The 19,978-nt window shown below is 49.6% G+C and overlaps 1 protein-coding gene across 4 annotated transcripts in view; it reads left to right on the top strand.

Moving 5' to 3' along the window:
• LOC119964936 (pre-B-cell leukemia transcription factor 1-like) overlaps positions 1 to 18,893 on the top strand; it is a 592,307-nt gene extending 573,414 nt beyond the window's left edge. For all 4 annotated transcript variants that reach the window (XM_038795141.1, XM_038795140.1, XM_038795139.1 and 1 more), the window contains one exon: positions 18,736 to 18,893. In XM_038795141.1, coding sequence (XP_038651069.1) covers positions 18,736 to 18,828 — 93 coding nt within the window. In that variant the 3' untranslated portion in view covers positions 18,829 to 18,893. The remainder of the gene's footprint in view (positions 1 to 18,735) is intronic.
• Positions 18,894 to 19,978: the final 1,085 nt, after the last annotated feature.

The raw sequence follows: 19,978 nt of genomic DNA, 5'->3' as shown, positions 1-19,978 counted from the left end.
TTCCTTTGCCACATTCTTGCCCACTCGCTTACCCTGTGAAAATCCTTTTGGAAACCTCTTTTGCATCCTGTTCACAGATTCCTTTCCTACCTGACTTTGCGTTGTTTGCAAACCTGGAAACGTTGCACTTGGATTCCCTCAGCGAAGTGATTGATGTAAATTATAAATTCCTGAAGTCCCAGTACTAACCTTTGTGACTCCCCAATCGTTACAGCCTACAAACCCAAAAGTGACCTTTTTACATATATTCTGTTGTCTGCCTGTTAACTACTTCTCAATCTGTGCTAATATATAACCCACAATCCCACGGCTTCTAATTTTTGCAATAACCTCTTGTGTGGTACTTTATCAAGCTCCTTTTGAAAATCCAAATCCACCACATCCATCAGTTCCCTCTTAACCACCGTTTACATCCTCAAAAAACTCTTAATGGATTTGTCAATCACAAACTCCCTTATAAATCAGTATTGACTCTGTCCAGTCATATGATGATTTTTTCTTAGTGCCCTGTCAACACAATCCCTAATGGTAGGTTCTAGCGTTTCCCTTATTACTGATGTTCGACTGATTGGGCTAGTTCCCTGTCTTCTCTCCTCTCTTCTTTCTTGAACAGTGAGGTCACGTTTCCTTTGATCCACGGGGAATGTTCTGGAATCGATGGAATTCTGGAAGGTCTAAGCCAATAAATTCACTATCTCTGCAGCTACCTCCTTTAAAACCTAATGACGTAGGGCATCTGGACCTGATGAGTTGTCAACTGATAATTAGTCCCATCACCTTCTCCAGTAATATATTTTCAACTCATACTAATAACCTCTGAATTAGGAGGCTGATATGAGCATGGAGGCGACCTTAAAGCAAAACAATGTTTATTCTATGAACTCAAGTTAACCTTTTTAAAACATACAGTGAACATCCTAGCAACCAGTAGTTCAAATACAACCCCCAAGGAATACAACACTAAGTAATGCTTACGCTGTCCTTTAAACCTCCAGAAGACTGACAAAAACATAAACTTTAACAGAGGCACATTAGGTTTACATTCACTACTGAGAACATTTAGAATTCTGAATTCTCCAAATGATCAAGAGATAGTCTTTTGATGGCAGAGAGATCAGCAGTACACCTTCTTGGTCTGGCTTCAGCTCCAACACTGAAAACAAAACTAAAACAGGCCCTGCAGCAAACAGCCTAAAACGAAAGTAAAAAGCTGACAGACAGCCCAGCTCCACCCACACTCTGACATCACTGATAAACACCCATTTCATAAAAATACATTTCTTAAACACCTATTTCTTAAAGGTACTCTCACATGACAATACCTAGTTTGTTGTGTTCGGAAAAACCTATTGTAAAGTGAAAGGTAGGTAAAAGTACCCGAACAGACCTTGAGCAGTTTTAACTGAGTTGTGTTACACAGTGAGATAGGCAAAGGAGACAAGATTCAGGTGAAGGTCTAACACAACTTTATTGAATACTTTATTAAGAAAAACAATGGGCTGGATTCTCTGTTTCAGCCGATACTTCGTGGGCGTTTTACGACGGCAAAATCAGTTCCGAACCCTCACTGATTCCGGGACAAGTGAGGGGCTACCAGCGGCGCCGGATGAAACTCCCGGCTCCCACGCCGAAAGCGGGCTGGTCCATGGCTGTGCATGCGCATGCCGACGATCTGCAGCGGTCGAGCTGTAGAACATGGCGCCGGCCATGCACAGACCTGGCCCACTATCCGCGATCCCACAGGCCACTTCCCACCAGTCCCCTCAGCCCTCGCGGAAGCCTCCCTGGCCAACGGCACGGATCCTGGCCGAGTGTGGTGATGCTGGAGTCTGCACCAACCCACTGATAGAGCATTCTACCTAGATCCACTCCCCCGCCCAATCCCCGTAACCTAACCAGCACATTCTGGACACTAAGGGACAAATCCAGCATGGCCAATCCAGCTAACCTGCACATTGTTGGACTGTGGGAGGAAATCAGAGCACCCAAAGGAAACCCACACAGACAGTCAACTAAGCCTGGAATTGAACCCGGGTCCTTTGTTCTGTGAGGCAGCAGTGCTAACCACTGTGTCACCGTGCCACCACTTTTCGATGACATTCCATCTCTTCCCTTTTTCCACTAAATCAACCAAAGTTACTTGTGCCCATGTACAATTATTTTCAGCAATTATTATGTTCGTGGTGCACCAACTGTCTATGGGTGATAGCCCTTATCAGACCCTGCTTGTGAGTTCAATGAGGTAGGTTCTTTCAATCCTGATCTATCAAGTGGAGGATATTGCAGCCTTGTTGCTTTCCGTTATTCTGAATGAGCAGCTACCGACTGGACAGAGATGGTGTTCAGTCGTTGTGGTTTCCTCAAATTTTGACACGATTAGAATATTCAACAGTAGCAGGCAGGACCTAATCCTTGAACCTGCCCGCTGGCGAAGTCCATGCTTCTCTTTTCGATGGGATAGTACTGCTTGAGGAGGATGAGACCGACAATAACTTGTCTGATTCTTCAGACAGGCCCCTGAAAATTCCATGGGCAGGATTCTCCATCCCGCCAGCCCTGTTTTCCGCCCTGGCACTTCCCAGCCGGTAACGGTATTCTCTGGGCGCAATTCTCCGAGCCCCGCGCCGGGCCGGAGAATCGCCGCAACTGCGCCAGGACGCCCCGACGCTGGCGCGCGATTCTCCGACGTGTAGAGAATCGCCGCCATTTGCACCAGTGCGTTTGTCGCGGCACCGGCCACAGGCCGCTGGAATCGGCGGGCCCGCCAATTCTCCGAACGGCCGCACGGATACGACAGAATCCCACCAGCGCCGTTCACCCCTGGTCGCTGCCGGCGGGAAATCTGCGCGAATGGTCGGGGGGGGCGGCCTGTGAGGAGGGGAAAAGCGCTCCTTCACCGGGGGGGGGGCTCCGATGGGGTCTGACCCACAATTGGGGCCTACCGATCGGCGGGCCAACCTCTCCCCCCACCCCCGGGCCTACCTTGTTGCGCAGCCGGCCCCAGACCCCGACGCCATGTTGAGTCGGGGCTGGCGCACTGAAGAAGTCCCCTGCGCATGCGCAGGTTGGCACGGCCCAACTGCACATGCACGGGTTGGCGCAGTGCCCATTTGGCACCGGGAAGGGAGGCTGGAGTGGCGTGAACCGCTCCAGCACCGTGCTAGCCCCCACAATCAGTCATCCCCGTGCCCGTTTTGTGCCGTCATGAAAGGCGACGGCGTGAACACTTCGTCTCCATTTTGGAGAATCGCCCCCCGTTCCTGCAACCGGCCACTGGGGTTTCCCATTGTGGCCACCCCATGCCGTCGGGAAACCCGTGGGTGTGGGTGCACTGCCGACGTGGCAGGGGATCCCACCAATGGACAATCCCGCAGCATATCTTTAATAGGTTATGACTTAGTATCAAATTAGGAGAGACTTTATTCAGCAAAAGTCATCATTGTACAAAATAGGAAATACGGGCTTTCGAGCAAAAAACACAGGTAATCCAGTGGTATCTTTTATTGGCCCACGTCCACATTTTTGAAAGTGGTGGGGGGCTCATAAAATGCAGCACATAGCCTGTCCGCTGCCCTCCCACACAGCCCCAACCTGACTCCCATTGTACAATCCAGGCATCTGGAGGCTCACTTACCAAAAGGTCTCTTGATGCCAGTAGGTACTCAATTAATAACCACTTAAGTGCCTCGTCAAACCCCCGATAATAGTTTCATAGAATCACTACAGTGCAAAAGGAGACCTTTCGGCCCATCGAGCCTGCACCGACTCTCTGTGACTGGTGGAGCCCCCAAGCAAGTGCTAGCCCAGCAACATAGACTGCACTGAGTGGTATCAGGCAGAAAGGGGAGAGGGGAAGGCATCCTTTGGGGCTTCCCTTGTGGTCATCGGAGGCTGTCCCCGCTCCCCCAAGGTCATATACCCCACTTGACCCTCTCCCTCAGCCATTCAAACCTGACCTTGTGCCAGCGCCCCCCCCCCCCCCCCACACTCCCCCCTCACTGGGGTCTATTCACTCTGTTGGGGAGTCCAGAGCAAGGAGACATCACCTTAAACTGTGAACTAGGCCACCCATGGGTGATGCCAGAATACACGTTTACACACATTGCCCTGGACGTCTGTACCTCTCCCCACAAAGAAGGCTGGAGATCAATTGGAAGTGTCAAAACTGAGATTGATAGATGTTTGATGGACAAGGGTCCTAAAGGTCACAGAACCAAGGCTGAAATTAGAATAAAATCAGCTGTGATGCAATAAAATGATAGGTCTCTTTTTCAAATGGATTAGCAACCACAAACGCACCCCCCCCCCCGCCCCCCCCAAACCTCCAACATCACCCAAATTATAACACCATAAGCCTTTTATGTTTTCATATTTTCAAATTTAGTGTTCATCAGTTTCTGATATAATGAACTGTGATATGATTGGTGATTTGAGGACTTTTACCTCCCATTAGCTGCTTGGGGCCAGTAGCATGCCTGTTGAATACTTCACCATGTGATGTTTCCCTGCTCTTAATATAGGGAGGAATTAGGCTCAGTAGCCTAATTGGGACCAATTGGGACCTCTGCAACACCCTTACAGTGTAAAGTTTCACCATAGCTGCTGTATGTGAACAAAACTGGGCTTGCACAAGGCTGAAGAGGCAGCTTCTTCCAATTCTCCCTCAGCACCAGTTCTAGGGATCCATTCCTGGGGTCTCTGGGACATCCCGGGCGCCTGATTCGAGATTCACAGTCAATCGGAGGCCTCGCTAACCTGCTTCTCCAGATCTGCCTGGGGCCCAGTGCTGGCTCAGAGATTGCTCACCAGTGTCTCTCAGCTAGCACTGGGCCTGAGGCAGTTATGGATAAGCAGATTAGTGTCCTAGTCTCCCCAGAGCCTGACAACCAACTCCCCAGTGAAGGCGCCCAAGGAGGCTAAAAGGAAATCTAACATTTATCAGAACATGATTGATCGCAGCAAGAGACCAGTCACATTTCTCAGAGCCTCTGGGATGTCTGCATGCCAGAATGTGGTTTACCATTCACGGTGGTCTGCTGCTGCATCATTGATGCGCTAACAATTGCACACAAAGACACGAATCGGTACAAGAGAGGCTTTATTACCGTGAGATATTATTCCCTCAACTGCAGCTGTAGAATGGCAGCTCAGGAGAGCTCATGAATATTTATACTGCTCCCTGTGGGCGGAGCTAGCCGACAGGGGCTTACCGACAAACCTGTAATACAGGTACTGTTGTACATCCCTTAATACAAGCACACACATATATATACAGTGGTGGATCACCACAATCATGACCAACCTTGGCATTGTGAGGGCACTGCCCTTACCACCAGAAATCAGCCTGAGGTGGATGCGGAGTATGACGTAAAGAAGAAGCCAGTGGCACATCCCCTTTCCACTGCATTGTTCATAATCAGCTCATTGGGCTCCACTATGAATGAGACCTCAGTACCCTTGTCATCGAGAGTCTCCCCTCAACCCATTAACTTCTCCCTGTTATGGCCATCAGGGACTTGGCCACAACACTGAAATCAAAGTCACCACAAAACAGACATTTCAAACAAACCACCCAATATCCCATACCGGTGTCAACTAGTCACCATTATATATTCCCTTCATGCCTGTCTTGTGGGTGCCTTTGCCTGTTTTAGTCATCCTAATGGCTGTTGCCATTCACTGGGGGAGGCTGCCGAGGGCCTCGCTGAAGATACCAAGTAGCGATGGGCCTAGAGTCCAGGCTTCACCTCGCTAGGCAGTCTGGGCTGGCTGGTTGACAGGTGACAGTTAGGGCTGTGGTGGAGTGGCAGTGGTGGGAGGATGAATACTGTCATCCTAATAGAGGACAGAATGATCGTGTTCTATGGAGCCACTTCCTTCCCTTAGCAACCCCTGTCAGGCAGCGTCTAAGTAATCCCAATAACCTTCTGAACCACATATTACTGGACTGCTGTGAGCCCCTTTGAACACTGATATCCACAGCCATGATGGCAGTATGACAGCAAGCTAAGATTCCATTACCTACATGAGCTTCCATTGCAGCACTCACATTAAGTGGCTTCTGCTTGTGCTGCAGTGGGACCTGGGACATCAGCCACCAATCGCTGGGTCCACACGTGTTCACATAGAGCTGGCCACCATTTTCACACTGGAAAGGTAGGGGCCCAAGGTCCTTGCAAAACCCTGTGTCAAGTTGGAGCTGTTCTCGCCATGCTTGATGGCAGTGATGGCAGGCTCTCCAGCAGCCATCTGTGTGTGCATGTCCATCAGCTTTTTCCTATACGCCCCCACATTAAAGTCTTCATCTAAGCCCTCAGCAGCAGAATTCATATTCAACTGTGCCCTCCAGACAGTTGGCACCCACGCTAACCTTTCCCCTCTCATGGCCACAACACACTTGTGCCCAGTGACTCACCATGCGCAGATCCCACCTCTATGTTATCCTCTATAGTACAGAGTGTCAGTATCTGGGGAGACGGCAGTGAGGGTGAGAGAGAGAGAGAGAGGCAGTGTGATACACCATCAATAACACACGACGAGTGATGAACGTAACTGAGGCTTTAATACACTAAACAGCAAGCCTCCTGCCTCTGGACCCGAACTGGGTCTGGAGGCGGAGACTTGTCACCTTTATACATAAGCCCGAGGGGAGGAGCCACAGGCGGAGCCAACCTGGACAAGCCCAAGCATGCACAATACAATGCAGTACATATAATGCAATAACGTGGTTTGCCACACAGTGTGTCTTCTGTATCAGCAACATTGAACTGCCAAATGGCAGTCCTTGCCCATTGGAAAGGAGTAAGGTACAAGGTAGGGTTGCACTGAGGAGAGAGTAGGGGTTGGTGGACGGATGCCTTTCGGACCCAGGAGAGATTGTGCAATGAGAGGAAGTGTGATATGATGAAAGGAGGGTGAGGAGGCAGCATTGCATCATCTCCAACCCTGCTGCTGGCTGCAACGTCAGTCATAACCTGAGTACCTCATCTCCTCCATCCAGGTGAAGACAAGCAGCCATTACCTGTCCCCCCGCCGGTTAGCTCCATCTGTCTCCACCTCATCCAACAAGAGAGGCTGAAGTGTCAGTGAGTGGGGTGCAATGTGTTTGAGCAATGTGGTTGTCATGGTTGAATAGCTGGCAGTATCCACAAGCTGTCAGCCGGGGTTGTGAGGTTTGCAGCAGTGGTAAGTGTGGGAGGGTGAGTTGGGCCTATGATGGTTAGGTCTCCTGCCTGATAGATTGTTGGGAAGTTGATGGAGAGGGGGCATTGAGCAGCGCATGAGGCAAATGGTGCAGTTGGTGGGACATGGATCGGAATTCTCCGGCTATCGAATTTACTTTTCCCTCTGGCAGTGCCCTCCCCGCCAACGGGTTTCGCAGCAGCCTGCGGTGTTTCAATGGGAAATTCCCGGGGGGAACAGAGCATCCCGCCCCTGATATTTGGAGATGCATTGATCACTCAATGCATCATTGAGGTAATTGAACATCTTGTAGCGCGGCATCCAGGTCCTCGACACTATCTTCGCCCACTATCTTCTTGGGAAGGCCTACTGGCCTATCCTCCTCCTGAATATTGCCATCAGACAATGGACACCCTCTGTGCAGCGTCTAGGTAACCCACTGAGTGTCAGTCACGGGCGGCTCACACCTTAAAGTCTGTTTCCTTGGCAGTCACTATGCATGCAGTGCAGACAATCCACATGACTGAGTGGATGAGCATTTTGCAAATTGGCTTAAAGAATTAAAAAAGACGCACATATATTCTGCCTCCAAGAAATGACAGCGGCATAGAAACCGGCTGACATCCACAGACTGTGCTCAGCATCTGCCTTCTATGTAACTGTCTTTACCATCACTGTCTTAATTGCAAGCAGAGCAGTCAATTCTTGTTAAGCGAAAGCCCAATTTAATCAGAGCTAGAAGACGCTGGTATCGGGCGCTGTTCATTAACAATTCCCAGTTCCACGGTTAGGGTCTCGTCCCAGAACTGGCTGATGGAGTGAGCATGTTGTGAATCAGCTGCTTCTCGACAGAGGAATCTGTGAAGCCGGGTGCTCTGGCTATTGCAAGGTAGCAGAGCCCAATCTGCTATCAGGGCCTGCCAGCCTTAAAAACCAAGCCCTGGAGGTCTGTGGGAACAGTCCTGTTTCAATTGCATTGCTTAACTTCAATGGTTTCGCCTGATGGATTTTTGTGCCACGCTTTCCTCACCTGAAGTCAACTCACACAGCACCGACAGGCAATCGGCAAACAAAGGGAGATGGTGGCGTAGTGTTATCATCACTGGACTGGTAATCCAGAGGTCCAAGTTAATGCTCTGGAAATGCAGGTTCACATCCCACCAGACTCGCAGCTGGCAGAATTTAAATTCAATTGATAAATCTGGAATTGAAGCTCGTCTCAGTAATGGTCATAATATCTCCATCAGGGAAGAAAATCCACCATCCTTACCTGGTCGACTCTGGCTGACATGTGACTCCAGACACACAGCAAATGTAGTCGACTCTTAAATGGCCTACTAAGCCATTCAAGACGATTTGGGTTGGACAGCAAATGCTGATCTTGCCAGCGACACCCCTCAGAAAATGTACACCTTGCCCTGTGACTGAGGCCAGTGACACCCCTGCAGAGGACAATTTCTTGGTTCTGTGCAGTTGTTGCTGGGACTGGTTGAGGGCCTGTTGCCTCAAAGCTGGGGAGCCAGTTTGTGTGCAGGCCGGTTGTTTAGAATGGGAGCAGTGTGCCCCATGGCTCTGCTCTTGTCGCTGTGTGTTTCACTTTAAACTTACAGCCTGGCAGCAGGCATGTTGTGTAGAGTTCCCTTAACACTGTGAGTGGGCTGTGCCCACCTTGTCCCCTTTTATGAGGCCACTGCAGGAGAAAATGTCTCGAAATCTGACCACCGATTTCAGGAAACAAGGGACGACACGGAGTACACAGCTCTACAGAAACTGGGATTTTGTGACACCCCGAGGAATGTTCTGGGATGCTGGCGGGAGTGGGCGGCACGATGGATGGCAGGGGTGGCATTCTCATAATTTCCCTGTTGCCATTGATATTTAACCATCCAGAGGGCAGGTGGTAGACAACCCTATCGCCCGAAGGCTAATTGAAGGCTAAAGTAGCTAAAATAGGGTCTCTTCCCATCGCCGCTGATTTTTTTGAAGCAGTTGTGGGTATGCACTTCACCATGTGAGGAGATCACCAAGTGTACCTTGTGGGCTCAAGAGGAGTGGGGGCAGGGGGTGGAGAGGGCGGCTGTCAAGGGATGGTCTCTCCTTATCAGGGATTCCGTGGCCCAAGGGACACCCATAACAACAAGGGATGCCCCACACTACAGGACCTGCCTTGCACCCACATCACCGACCACTCATACCCCCTTACAGGGAATTGGCTGATTGACGAACCCCACACATTAATCTCAGTCCCGGGACCTGCTCCAAACTGGTTGGACCTGACCACTTGCAGTTCCAACGGTGGCCACAACTCCCAGTGGCACTGCTGGTTACCCGCTTGAGGATCAGAAATCTAGTCAGGGCTCCCAGAACCGGCCGAGGCAATGTTGTCCCTACTGACACAGCCATAGTGATCAGAGAACAGGAACAGGCAACTTGACTAAATAGATCTTTCTCAGTGTTTTTAGTCCACATGTCCCTTCCCCACACTATGGGCGGGATTCTCCAATAATGGGCTATGTCCCCACTCCAGCGTCAAAACACGGTTTCACTCTGGACTATCCTGAAGAAAGTCCAGAGGCGGAATTCTCCGAGCCTCCGCGACCGAAAACGCGATCGGCGCGGGGGTGGACAATGGGAGTTGAAGCCAAAAAACCATGGGTGCGATTCTCCGCCCCCCACGCTGGGTGGGAGAATAGCGGGAGGACCTCCCGACATTTTTCACGCCCTCCCGCTATTCTCCCCCCCCCTCGCCCAACCCACGTCACAAATCGCCGCTCGCCGTTTTTTACGGCGAGCGCCGATTCTCCGCGGCCGATGGGCCAAGCGGCCGGGCCTTTACGCCGTTTTTTTACGGCAGCAAACACACCTGCTTGCTGCCGTCGTAAAAACGGGTGCTGGATGCCCGTTTGGGGCATCCAGAGGCCCGTTTGGGGCGGGAGCACCACCGTTGTGCTTGGGAGGGGACAGGCCCGCGATCGGTGCCCACCGATCGTCGGGCCTGCGTCCAAAAGGGACGCACTATTTCCCCTCCGCCGCCCGACAAGATCAAGCCGCCACATCTTGTCGGGCGGCGGTGGAGAAATGCGGAACCGCGCATGCTCGTGTCCCGTCAATGGCGTGATGACGTCACCCGCGCATGCGCGGGTTGGAGCCGGCCGTGCGTCATCTTGGCACGCAGCCTTAACAACGGTCGTTAAGGCCGCGACCCCGTGATTCCCGGGGTCCCGCTCCTAGCCCCGATGGGGGGGGAGAATTGGGTCCCGGGAACAGGCGTGAAGGCTGCCGTGAAACACGGCCGGTTTCACGGCAGCCTTTACGACTCTCCGCATTTGCGGAGAATCTCGCCCCATGTTCTAACCAGAGAGTGAAACACCTGCTGTTTTGATGCTGGAGTGGCAACATAGCCCCATTATTGGAGAATCCAGCCCCAGAGTGATTCTCCTACCTGAAATGGGTTAGCAGAGGCCCGGAGTGCTCCTCGCAGCTCTGGCTGCCGATACTAGGCCCTGCACTTCCGGTCGGGAGTCCGCGCATGCGCACGGTGGCGGTTACGCCGTGCGCGATGGCGGACTCACACGCGGACCGGCCCTGAAAATCTAGCCCCCCCCCCCCGAGATTGCGCGCGCCCGCAGAACAGTGGCCCCCGATCAATAGCCTGGCCGTCCGTGAGGCCCCCCCTCTGGTGAAGGATCCCTCCGCCCCCACCAGGGCGGTTGCAGACTGACTCCACAGTCACCATTGGCCATTCCAGACAGGTAAAACGTGGTTAGAACCATGCCGTCGGGAACCCAGCCAGTTTTCATCAGAGAATCGCCATGGGGGCCTCTGTCAATGGCCCCCGACCCGTGCTGCGTAGAATTGGGGTGGAAAGAAGCTTATGTGGAGCATAAACACTGTCACAGGTCAGATGGGCTGAATGGCCTGTTTCTGCGTCGTAAAATTCAAGGTAGCGGCAGGATCTTTTTCAGCTTTGCTGTCGCTGTATGAACCCATGCTGCCATATCACTGAGAATGATATCGAATTCAGATGACTGTGGCAGAACAGCTAGATAAAGACGCAAAATGGGGGCACCCCAATTCTTGGAGCGAAATAGTAGCCCCAGTAAATATTACTTTGGAGAATATCCATAGCAAATTCTGCCAGTGCCCAGATTGGAGGGTGACCAATATTCCTTTCAAGGATCAATGTTTCATGACCTAGTCAGGAGTGCTTCCTGAACAAATGTGTCTGTGTGTGTTCCTGTGTGTGTGTCTGTGTGAGTGTATCTGTGTTAGTGTATCTGTGTGTGTGTCTGTGCATGTGCATGCCTGTGTATTGAGTGTGGGTGTTCCTCTGCATGTGTATTCCAATGGGTGTGTGTTCCTGTGCGTGTGTATGTCTGTGTACTGTCTGTGCGCTACTGTGTGTATGTAGGGGTGGAGAGAGGTGTATGTTCCTACATCTGTGTTCTTGTTTGTCGGTGTGTTTTGTGTGTGCTTGTGTATGTGTTCCTCTGTGTATATGTGCGTTCCTGTGTGTGTGCGTCTGTGTGTGTATGTGCATGTGCATGTTTGTGTGTCAGGGTGTGTGTGTATGTCTGTGAGTGAGTGTGTGTGTTCCGGTGTGTGTGTTTCTGTGTGTTCCTAAGTGTGAGTATATTTGTCTGTGTGTGTGTGTATGTTTGTCTGTGTGTGAATGTATGCATGTTCCTGTGTGTGTGACTTTGTGTGCTCCTGTGAGGGGTCGGGTACGTTTTGGCGCCGCCCTTTTGGCACCGATCATTTGACACCGCCATTTTGGCGCTAAATTGATTTGGCGCTCATTATTTTGGCGCCCAGCTGTTTTGGCGCCTTTGTTGTGTATTGAATATATTGCCAGGAATGTAATGATAGGTTAATAATAATAATAGATAAAAACATGACATTTATTTCTAACACCAAATAACAAGTAAAATGAGTATAAAAGTTTAATGCATTTCATAGTTAATAATAATAATAATAATGGATAAAAACATGACATTTATTTCTAACACCAAATATTAAGTAAAATGAGTATAAAAGTTTAATGCACTTCCTTCACTACTTCATTGTTTTTAGTGTGAATGCGACCTTTACACTCGTTTTTTAATTCGCTTCTCCAAAACATTAACAATGGGTCGCTTTTAATACACGTATAAATATCCATCGTGTGTTAATTTTGGTTTGTCTCTCTTGCTTAGAATTTTTTCAGCCATTTCTGGTATGGGGTCTAAGAGAAATTAAAAGCAAAACTGTATTTCTAGCTTTCAAATGTGAAAAGAGAACAGGCCTATGTAGCACCAAGGCTGTAGATTGTTATCATTAATTGCTGAAGTAGTCTGAATTGGCGCCAAACAGATGAGCGCCCAAAAGGCCAGCGCCAAAACCAAAAACGCCAAAAGGTCGGCGCCAAAACCAAAAACGCCAAAAGGTCGGCGCCAAAACCGATGAGCGCCAAAAGGGCGGCGCCAAATGATCGGCGCCAAAAGGGCGGCGCCAAATAGTCCCATTCCCCCTGTGAGAGTGCGTTTGTTTGTGTGTGTGTTCCTGTGTGTGGGGTGTGTGTTCCTGCATGATTGAGTGCGTTTGTCTGTGTGTGTGTTTGTCTGTGTGTTCCTGTGTGTGTTTCTGTGTTTGTATGTGTTCCTCTGTGTGTGTGTGTGTTCTTGTGTGTTTTTGTCTTTGTGTGAGTATGTGTGTATATGTATGTGTCCCTGTGTGTGTTTGTCTGTATGTTCCTGTGTGTCTTCCTGTGCAGCAGCACGGTAGCACAAGTGATTAGAACTGTGGCTTCACAGTGTCAGGGTCCCAGGTTCAATTCTCTGCGGGGTCACTGTCTGTGCGGAGTCTGCACATTCTCCCTGTGTCTGCGTGGGTTTCCTCCAGGTGCTCCGGTTTCCTCCCACAAGTCAGGAAAGACGGGCAGGTTAGGTGGATTGGCCATGATAAATTGCCCTTAATGACCAAAAAAGGTTAGGAGGGGTTACTGGGTTCCAGGGATAGGGTGGAAGTGAGGGCTTAATGGGTCGATGTAAACTTGATGGGCCGAATGGCCTCCTTCTGCACTGTATGTTCTATGTGTGTGCATGTGTTCCTGTGTGAGTGTGTTTGTCTGTGTGTACGTGTGTTCCTGTGTCTTTGTGTGTGTTTCTGTGAGTGTGATCCTGTGTGAGTGAGTGTATGTGAAAGTCAGTTTGTGTGTGCGTGTTTGTCTATGAATGTGTGTGTGTGAATGAGTGTTTGTCTTTGTGTGTGTGTGTGTTCCTGCGTGAATGATTGTGTCTGTATGTGAGTGTGTCTATAGATGTGTATGTGTAAGTGTGCACTCATGTGTTTGTCTGTGTGTGTGTTCCTCTGTGTGTCCCTTTATGTTTGTGTGTGTTTGTCTGTGCGTGTTCCTATATGTTTGTCTGTGTGTGTGTGTTTTTATCTGTATGTGTGTGTTGATTCCTGTGTGTGAGTGTGTTCCTGTGTGCGTGTTGAGCTGTTTCCACCTTGCAGGCTTTCACAGGGTTAAATGACTTCAGCCTGTAAGGAGCTAACACCGAGGATGGTAACCCTGAGGCATCAAATCACCACTGTCAATCCTGGTGTAAAACACTCCTCTGATCCTGTCTATCAGCTGCAATGACAGGCAAAGTGGGAATTTTTATACAGCCTTAACAGCGGAAACGAAAAACCTAAGGAAACGAGGGCAATTAGGGCACTGACAGGGAAGCAGCTTCTCAACAAGAGTACATTTTATTGGAATTTCCTCCCCCCCCCCCCCCCCCCCCGTCTTGCTCTGACCGCCTGTGTGTTGCTCATACGGATTGTGAGAGGGACTGGGCAGTACTTACCATAAAATAACAGGCTTCAAAATGAGAGGCTGCCAAGAGGCTCTTTCTGTATAGCTCAGCTAATGGCATTTAAATTTTGACTAATGTCCCCAGCGCACTTTAATCTGCCAGCTTTCCAGACACAAAATTGATTCTGCTTTCTGCCCCTTATACTTACCTTGCCATCTTGAAGGCAGTAATTTTTTGTAATAGCCTCTTTGCCGAGTTGTTCCATCATGACCTTTTGGGAGAGGGTTTGCTCGATCAGCCATTTCGTTTTAACTTTTTTAAAGGGACAGTGTGCAGGGTGAAACCCCAGTGGCTTGGGGCTGGTTGGGGGGGGAGGGGGGGGGGGGTGCAGGAGGGAGTGGGGTTAGGGGTTGCGGGTGGGGAAATTGGCACCACGCTCCCACCTGAAGGTTGCGACTTTAAGTGTCACCCTTTACTGGCACAACTGTGGGCAGCACTGCTGTGTCACAGCGCCAGGGACCCGGGTTCAATTCCAGCCTCGAGGGAATGTCTGTGTGGAGTTTGTAACATTCCCCTCGTGTGTGCGTGAGTTTCCTCCGGGTGCTCCGGTTTCTTCCCACAGTCTAAAGATGTGCAAGTTTGGTGGATTGGCCATACTAAATTACCCCTTAGTGTCCAAAGGTTAAGTGGGGTTATGGGGATATGGCAGGGAAGTGGGCCGGGGGGGGGGGGGGGGGGGGGGGATGATCATTTGGAAGGTCTCGATGGGCTGAGTGACCTTCTTCTGCGCTGTAGGGATTCTGTGAATTCCATGACTGTCCCCAAGGGTGTCATGGTTTGCTTTTTGGGGCATGAGGGTCAGAACTTTAAACCACACCTCAGTAACCAGAGCACACAATCTAGGCTGGCACGTCAGTGCAGTAAAGGAGGATAGGGCAAAAAAAGACATTGACGGTGGTGGGATCACATGTGATGAGAATGATAGAAGAGCGAGACACATACTGGCAAACATTCCTCCCACAACTAACTCCGTTAAGTACAGCAGCTCTTCTGTAAAACAACAGTTGCTCCTCATGATGGTCGCAAGCGATCGTGAATAATGGGTGCAAAGTTCGGGGGGGGGGGGGGGGGGGCTGGGGGGGAATGGATCCACAAAGGAAAAGATGGACTTGCAATCATACCGTGCTTTTCATAACCTCAGCATGTCCCAAAGCACCAACTAAGTGTTGTCATTGTCGCAACAACAGCCAATCTTTAGACACAGCAAGTTCCCACCAGCAGCAATGAGATGATCACTGGATAGTCTGTTGTTAGTGACATCGCCTGAGGATAAATATTGGCATGGATGCTGGAGAAAACACTATCGTGCTCTTTTTCAAAATATTACCAAGGGATCCTTTGCATCCCCCTGTGAGACTGTCCAAAAGACAGCACCTCCAGCTGTGCAGCACTCCCTCGGTACTGCACTGGAGTTTCAAGCAGGGCTACGTACAATACTGACTAGCAAGGGATTTGAACTCATAACCCCTGTGGTGATATGATTTGCATAGCTGTCTGCCATTGGTGCAGAACACCGGCTTACCAATGGCCCTGGTCGGTCATGTGCCTCACGACCGATTGGTTGAGACCAGTCATGTGACAGCTCTCCGATTGGTCGAGAGGCTGAGTTAACCACGCCTCCTTACTGAGGTATAAATAGTCGAAGCGCCTGGCGGTCGTCCATTTTATTGTAGACAACCGCAGGGCTAAGTTCTAGCTTATTAAAGCCTAACGTTTGTATAGCAACTCGTCTCTCGTGCAATTGATGGCTTATCAACTCAAAGGTGAGAGCACTATCCACTAAGCTGCAGCTGAACTAAATGGCATGTCCTGTGCTCCCCTCTGTAAGGGCCTGAGAGACACCAGTTGGGTTTGTACTATTGTGGCAACCTAACAGATATGACAATCATTCTCTCTCACTCTCTCTCTTTCTCTCCCTCTCTCTCTCTCACCCTCTGTCCTCCCTCATTTCTTCCCCTTTGAGAGCGGATCAGGCTGAGATTGGCTGGTCGGACTTCAGAATTAATTTCTCCATCCATTAGACATGGACTCAAATGCTTGAGCTTGTGTCACGTGTCTCTCAAAGACTCGACCGACAACCTTGCAACATTGCCCATGTTCGAGGTTCCCCCCCCCCCCCCACCCCCCCCCCCCCCCCCCCCACCCCTCCCCCCCACCCCGCTGCATTACCTGGTTGAGGTATGAACTCATGTGCCATTATGATATTTGAGCAGAATTAGGCCCTTCGTCCCATCAAGTCTGCTCCATCATTCGATCATGGCTGATACGTTTCTCATCCCCATTCTCCTGCCTTGTCCCCATAACCCCTGATCCCCTTATTAATCAAGAACCTATCTATCTCTGTCTTAAAGATACTCAGTGATTTGGCCTCCACAGCATTCTGCGGCAAAAAGTTCCACAAATTCACCACCTTCTGGCTGAAAAATTCCTCATCTCTGTTTTAAAGGATCGTCCCTTTAGTCTGAGATTGTGTCCTCTGTTTCTAGTTTTTCCTACAAGTGGAAACATCCTCTCCATGTCCACTCTATCCAGGCCTCGAAATAGCCTATAAATTTCAAAAGATCGCCCCACTCATCCTTCTAACCTTCATTGAGTACAGACCCAGAATCCTCAACCATTCCTCATACGACAAGCCCTTCATTCCAGGGATCATTTTTGTGAACTTCCTCTGGACCCTTTCCAAGGCCAGCACATCCTTCCTTAGATACAGCTACCCCTCGCTTAACCTAATTCGGATGATTCAATGGCTAAGAGCACAAAGAATATCATAGGATCCCCACAGTGAGAAAGAGGCCATTCGGCCCATCGAGTCTGCACCGACCTTGCTCTGTGAGCACCCTACCTAGGCCCACTCCCCCACCTGATTCGTGCAACCCCATAACCCCATCTGACCTTTTGGACACTAAGGGGCAATTTAGTATGGCCAATTCACCTAACCTGCACATCTGTGGACTGTGGGAGGAAACCGGAACACACGGAGGAAACCCATGCACACACGGGGAGGAAGTGCAAACTCTGCACAGACAGTGACCTAAGGTCACAATTGAACCCGGGTCCCTGGCGCTGTGAGGTAGCAGTGCTAACCTCTGTGCCACCATGCCATCTGCCATCTGAATGGAAGACTTAAAGCTACTCAACTGCTCAGTCGATCAGCTCAGGGAAAGTGGGCGATACCAAGGTCATTGAAAGAGAACAGTCGGAGATTGAAAAGAAAACCTACCTATTACATTGCAGCTTACCATGTCCTGAATCTTTCACAGCTACTCTTTGTGAATTAGGTGAATTGATTTTGATCACCCCTTCATTGTTGGCTGTATCTTCAGCTGCCAAAGACCCTAAACCTCGCCACTTCTCCAGCTCGCTCTGCTTTTTTAAGGTATTCCTGAAAACCTTCTCCCTATCATAAAATGTTTACAATACAGAAGGAGGTCACTTGGCCCATCGAGTCTGCACTGGCCCTTGTAAAGAGCACCCCACTTAAGCCCACATCTTCACCCCATCCCCGTAACCCAGTATCCCCACTATTTTGGACATTAAGGGCAATTTAGAATGGCCAATCCACCTAACCTGCACATCTTTGGACTTTGGATACATCAAACCTGGGACCCTGGTGCTGTGAAGCAACAGTGTTAACCACTATGCTACCATGCCGCCCTATGTAGCTCGGTGTCAAATCTTGTTTTATAGTACACACCTCTGTGAGGTGCCTTTCGTGGTTGTATTGTGTTAAAAGGTGATATACAAATGCAGATGTTTTGTTCTTGCTGTAGTAGGAATTGGATCATAGCAGAATCCTGGAAATGGTCGATAGAGCACATGATTAGTTCAACCGAAGGGCAGCGCGGTGACGCAGTGGTTAGCACTGCTGCCTCATGGCACCAAGGTACCAGGTTCGATCCCGGCTCTGGGTCACTGTCCATGTGGAGTTTGCACATTCTCCCCTTTGTCTGCGTGGGTTTCACCCCCACAACCCAAAGATGTACAGGATAGGTAGATTGGCCATGCTAAATTGCCCCTTCATTAGAAAAAATGAATTGGGTACTCTAAATTTTTTTTTTTTTAATGATTAGTTGAACCTAATGGGGTTGGTTGGAGAGTAGGTATGAGCCTAAGTACCCCGGATTAGTGCTGTTAGATCATTCACATCCACTTGCTCAGGAGGGCAGAGCCTTGGCCTGGTGGGCATCAGCTCCCCAGATGCAGCACTCTCTTAGTACCACACCTAACAAGAGCTGGGGGTTGAAGGGGGGTGGGTGGGCAGGGGCGGATGCTGGGAAGGAGGTGCTGTCCCCGATGTCTGAGCCAACATTCAACCCGGAAGAAAGAGCAAAAAGACAGATTATCTGATCTGTTATACTGCCGCTGCTAATGGGATCTTGCTATGCGAAAGTTGGCTTCCTCATTTCCTGACATTCTAACAGTGACTATACTTCAGCAACAACTCTCTCATTAGGCGCTTTGGGGCATCTCGAAGAAATGGAAAATGTTGAACAAAATTCAAGATTTTGCTGGAAGCTGACATTTGGGAGGGAGGAGGAGAGTTAATTCAGCAGCATGACATAAAATCATTTTTTCTTAAAGAGGAGTTTTAAGTGGTTTCCAAACGGCTTAAATGTGTAAACGTGAGTTTCAGTGACCTTGTCAGTATAATTGTCAATCAGCATTGTCCTCACTCCATTCCTTGCTTGAAGCCATTTCTTTCTTCCCACAGACTAATGGAGGTTGGCAGGATGCAACTACCCCATCTTCAGTGACGTCACCAACAGAAGGCCCTGGAAGTGTCCAATCTGATACCTCCAACTGATCTCCTAGCAACAGGGCATCCCAGTAGCCCATGGGCTTTCACTCTGCACTGACCAATCAGACAAGGGTGGGGGGGTGGGGGGAGGGGGGTTGGGGGGTTTGCGGGGGGAGGGTGGGAGGTGGGGTGAACCGACTAAAGCCCCAATCAGCTTTCTCTTTAATTTTTGGTGGGCCAATTGGGACAATTTGTTCAGTCTTTCTTTGTCTGCTCTCTAAGTGAACATTGTGAGGTAACACAGGAACAAAACATCTTCACACCTCTCCAAATGGACAATTGCCCCATTGTGACTTCATCTGAGACCAACGAGGAATTCCCTTATCCTTACATTGCAGTGCTCACACTCTACCTCTTTGAACTAGTTTTTAGTCTGCTCAAGCCAAATTTTATTTCTGTCAGGCACTTGCATCTTGGTTAACCGACGGAAATGCATTATCTCGACATTGAATTCTTGAGTGAGTGAATGAGTGAGTGAGTAAGCCCAGGGTGTGAGCCATCTCCGATGGGTGCCTATCAGACAAAGCTGCAGTGCAGAATGCAGAATTCTCCCCCGCCATTTTGAGAACCGTATCAGCCGTTAGCTGCAGGTCCCCTCTCTTTGTTGGTGTCCATTAAGTCACTTACTTCAAGGAATGGTCTTCCTTTTAAATACCTCAGTTGATTGTGCGGTTGGATCTGCACATCCCACATTCCCACCTTTGTTAATGTGATGACAACAGTCTTTCCCCCGCCTGCCAGGTACACTTCTGGTCAGATTAATCCTGAATTTGAGTTTGTCATGGTTTCCAAGGTTACTGTGTCTTCGGACTTTTTCTCGCTTTCCATTACACACAGCCTGGGCTCGGACAGATTGCTGCTTTGTGTGCTGCATCTGCCTGACCTATCAGAGGTGATGATCAGCAATGATCCGATGATCAGTTTGAGTTTTAACTACAGTAAAGGTTTTTTAAAGGAAATAGTAATCCTATTTCACCATTATAAGCCCCACTAAAGTGGGGTTGACAATCCTTCACAAACACCCCAAAAGACTGTTTGGTTTGAACAAGAAGCAAAATGCATTAAATTGCAAGGAAAGATTGCATAGTACTCTAAAGATAGAACATAGAGCAGTACAGCACAGAACAGGCCCTTCGGCCCTCGATGTTGTGCTGAG

The sequence above is a fragment of the Scyliorhinus canicula genome, chromosome 4 (genome assembly GCF_902713615.1).
Source record: "Scyliorhinus canicula chromosome 4, sScyCan1.1, whole genome shotgun sequence".
NCBI lineage: Eukaryota > Metazoa > Chordata > Chondrichthyes > Carcharhiniformes > Scyliorhinidae > Scyliorhinus > Scyliorhinus canicula.
Note: the sequence above shows the minus strand (reverse complement) of the source record. Positions and strands in the feature narration are given on the sequence as shown.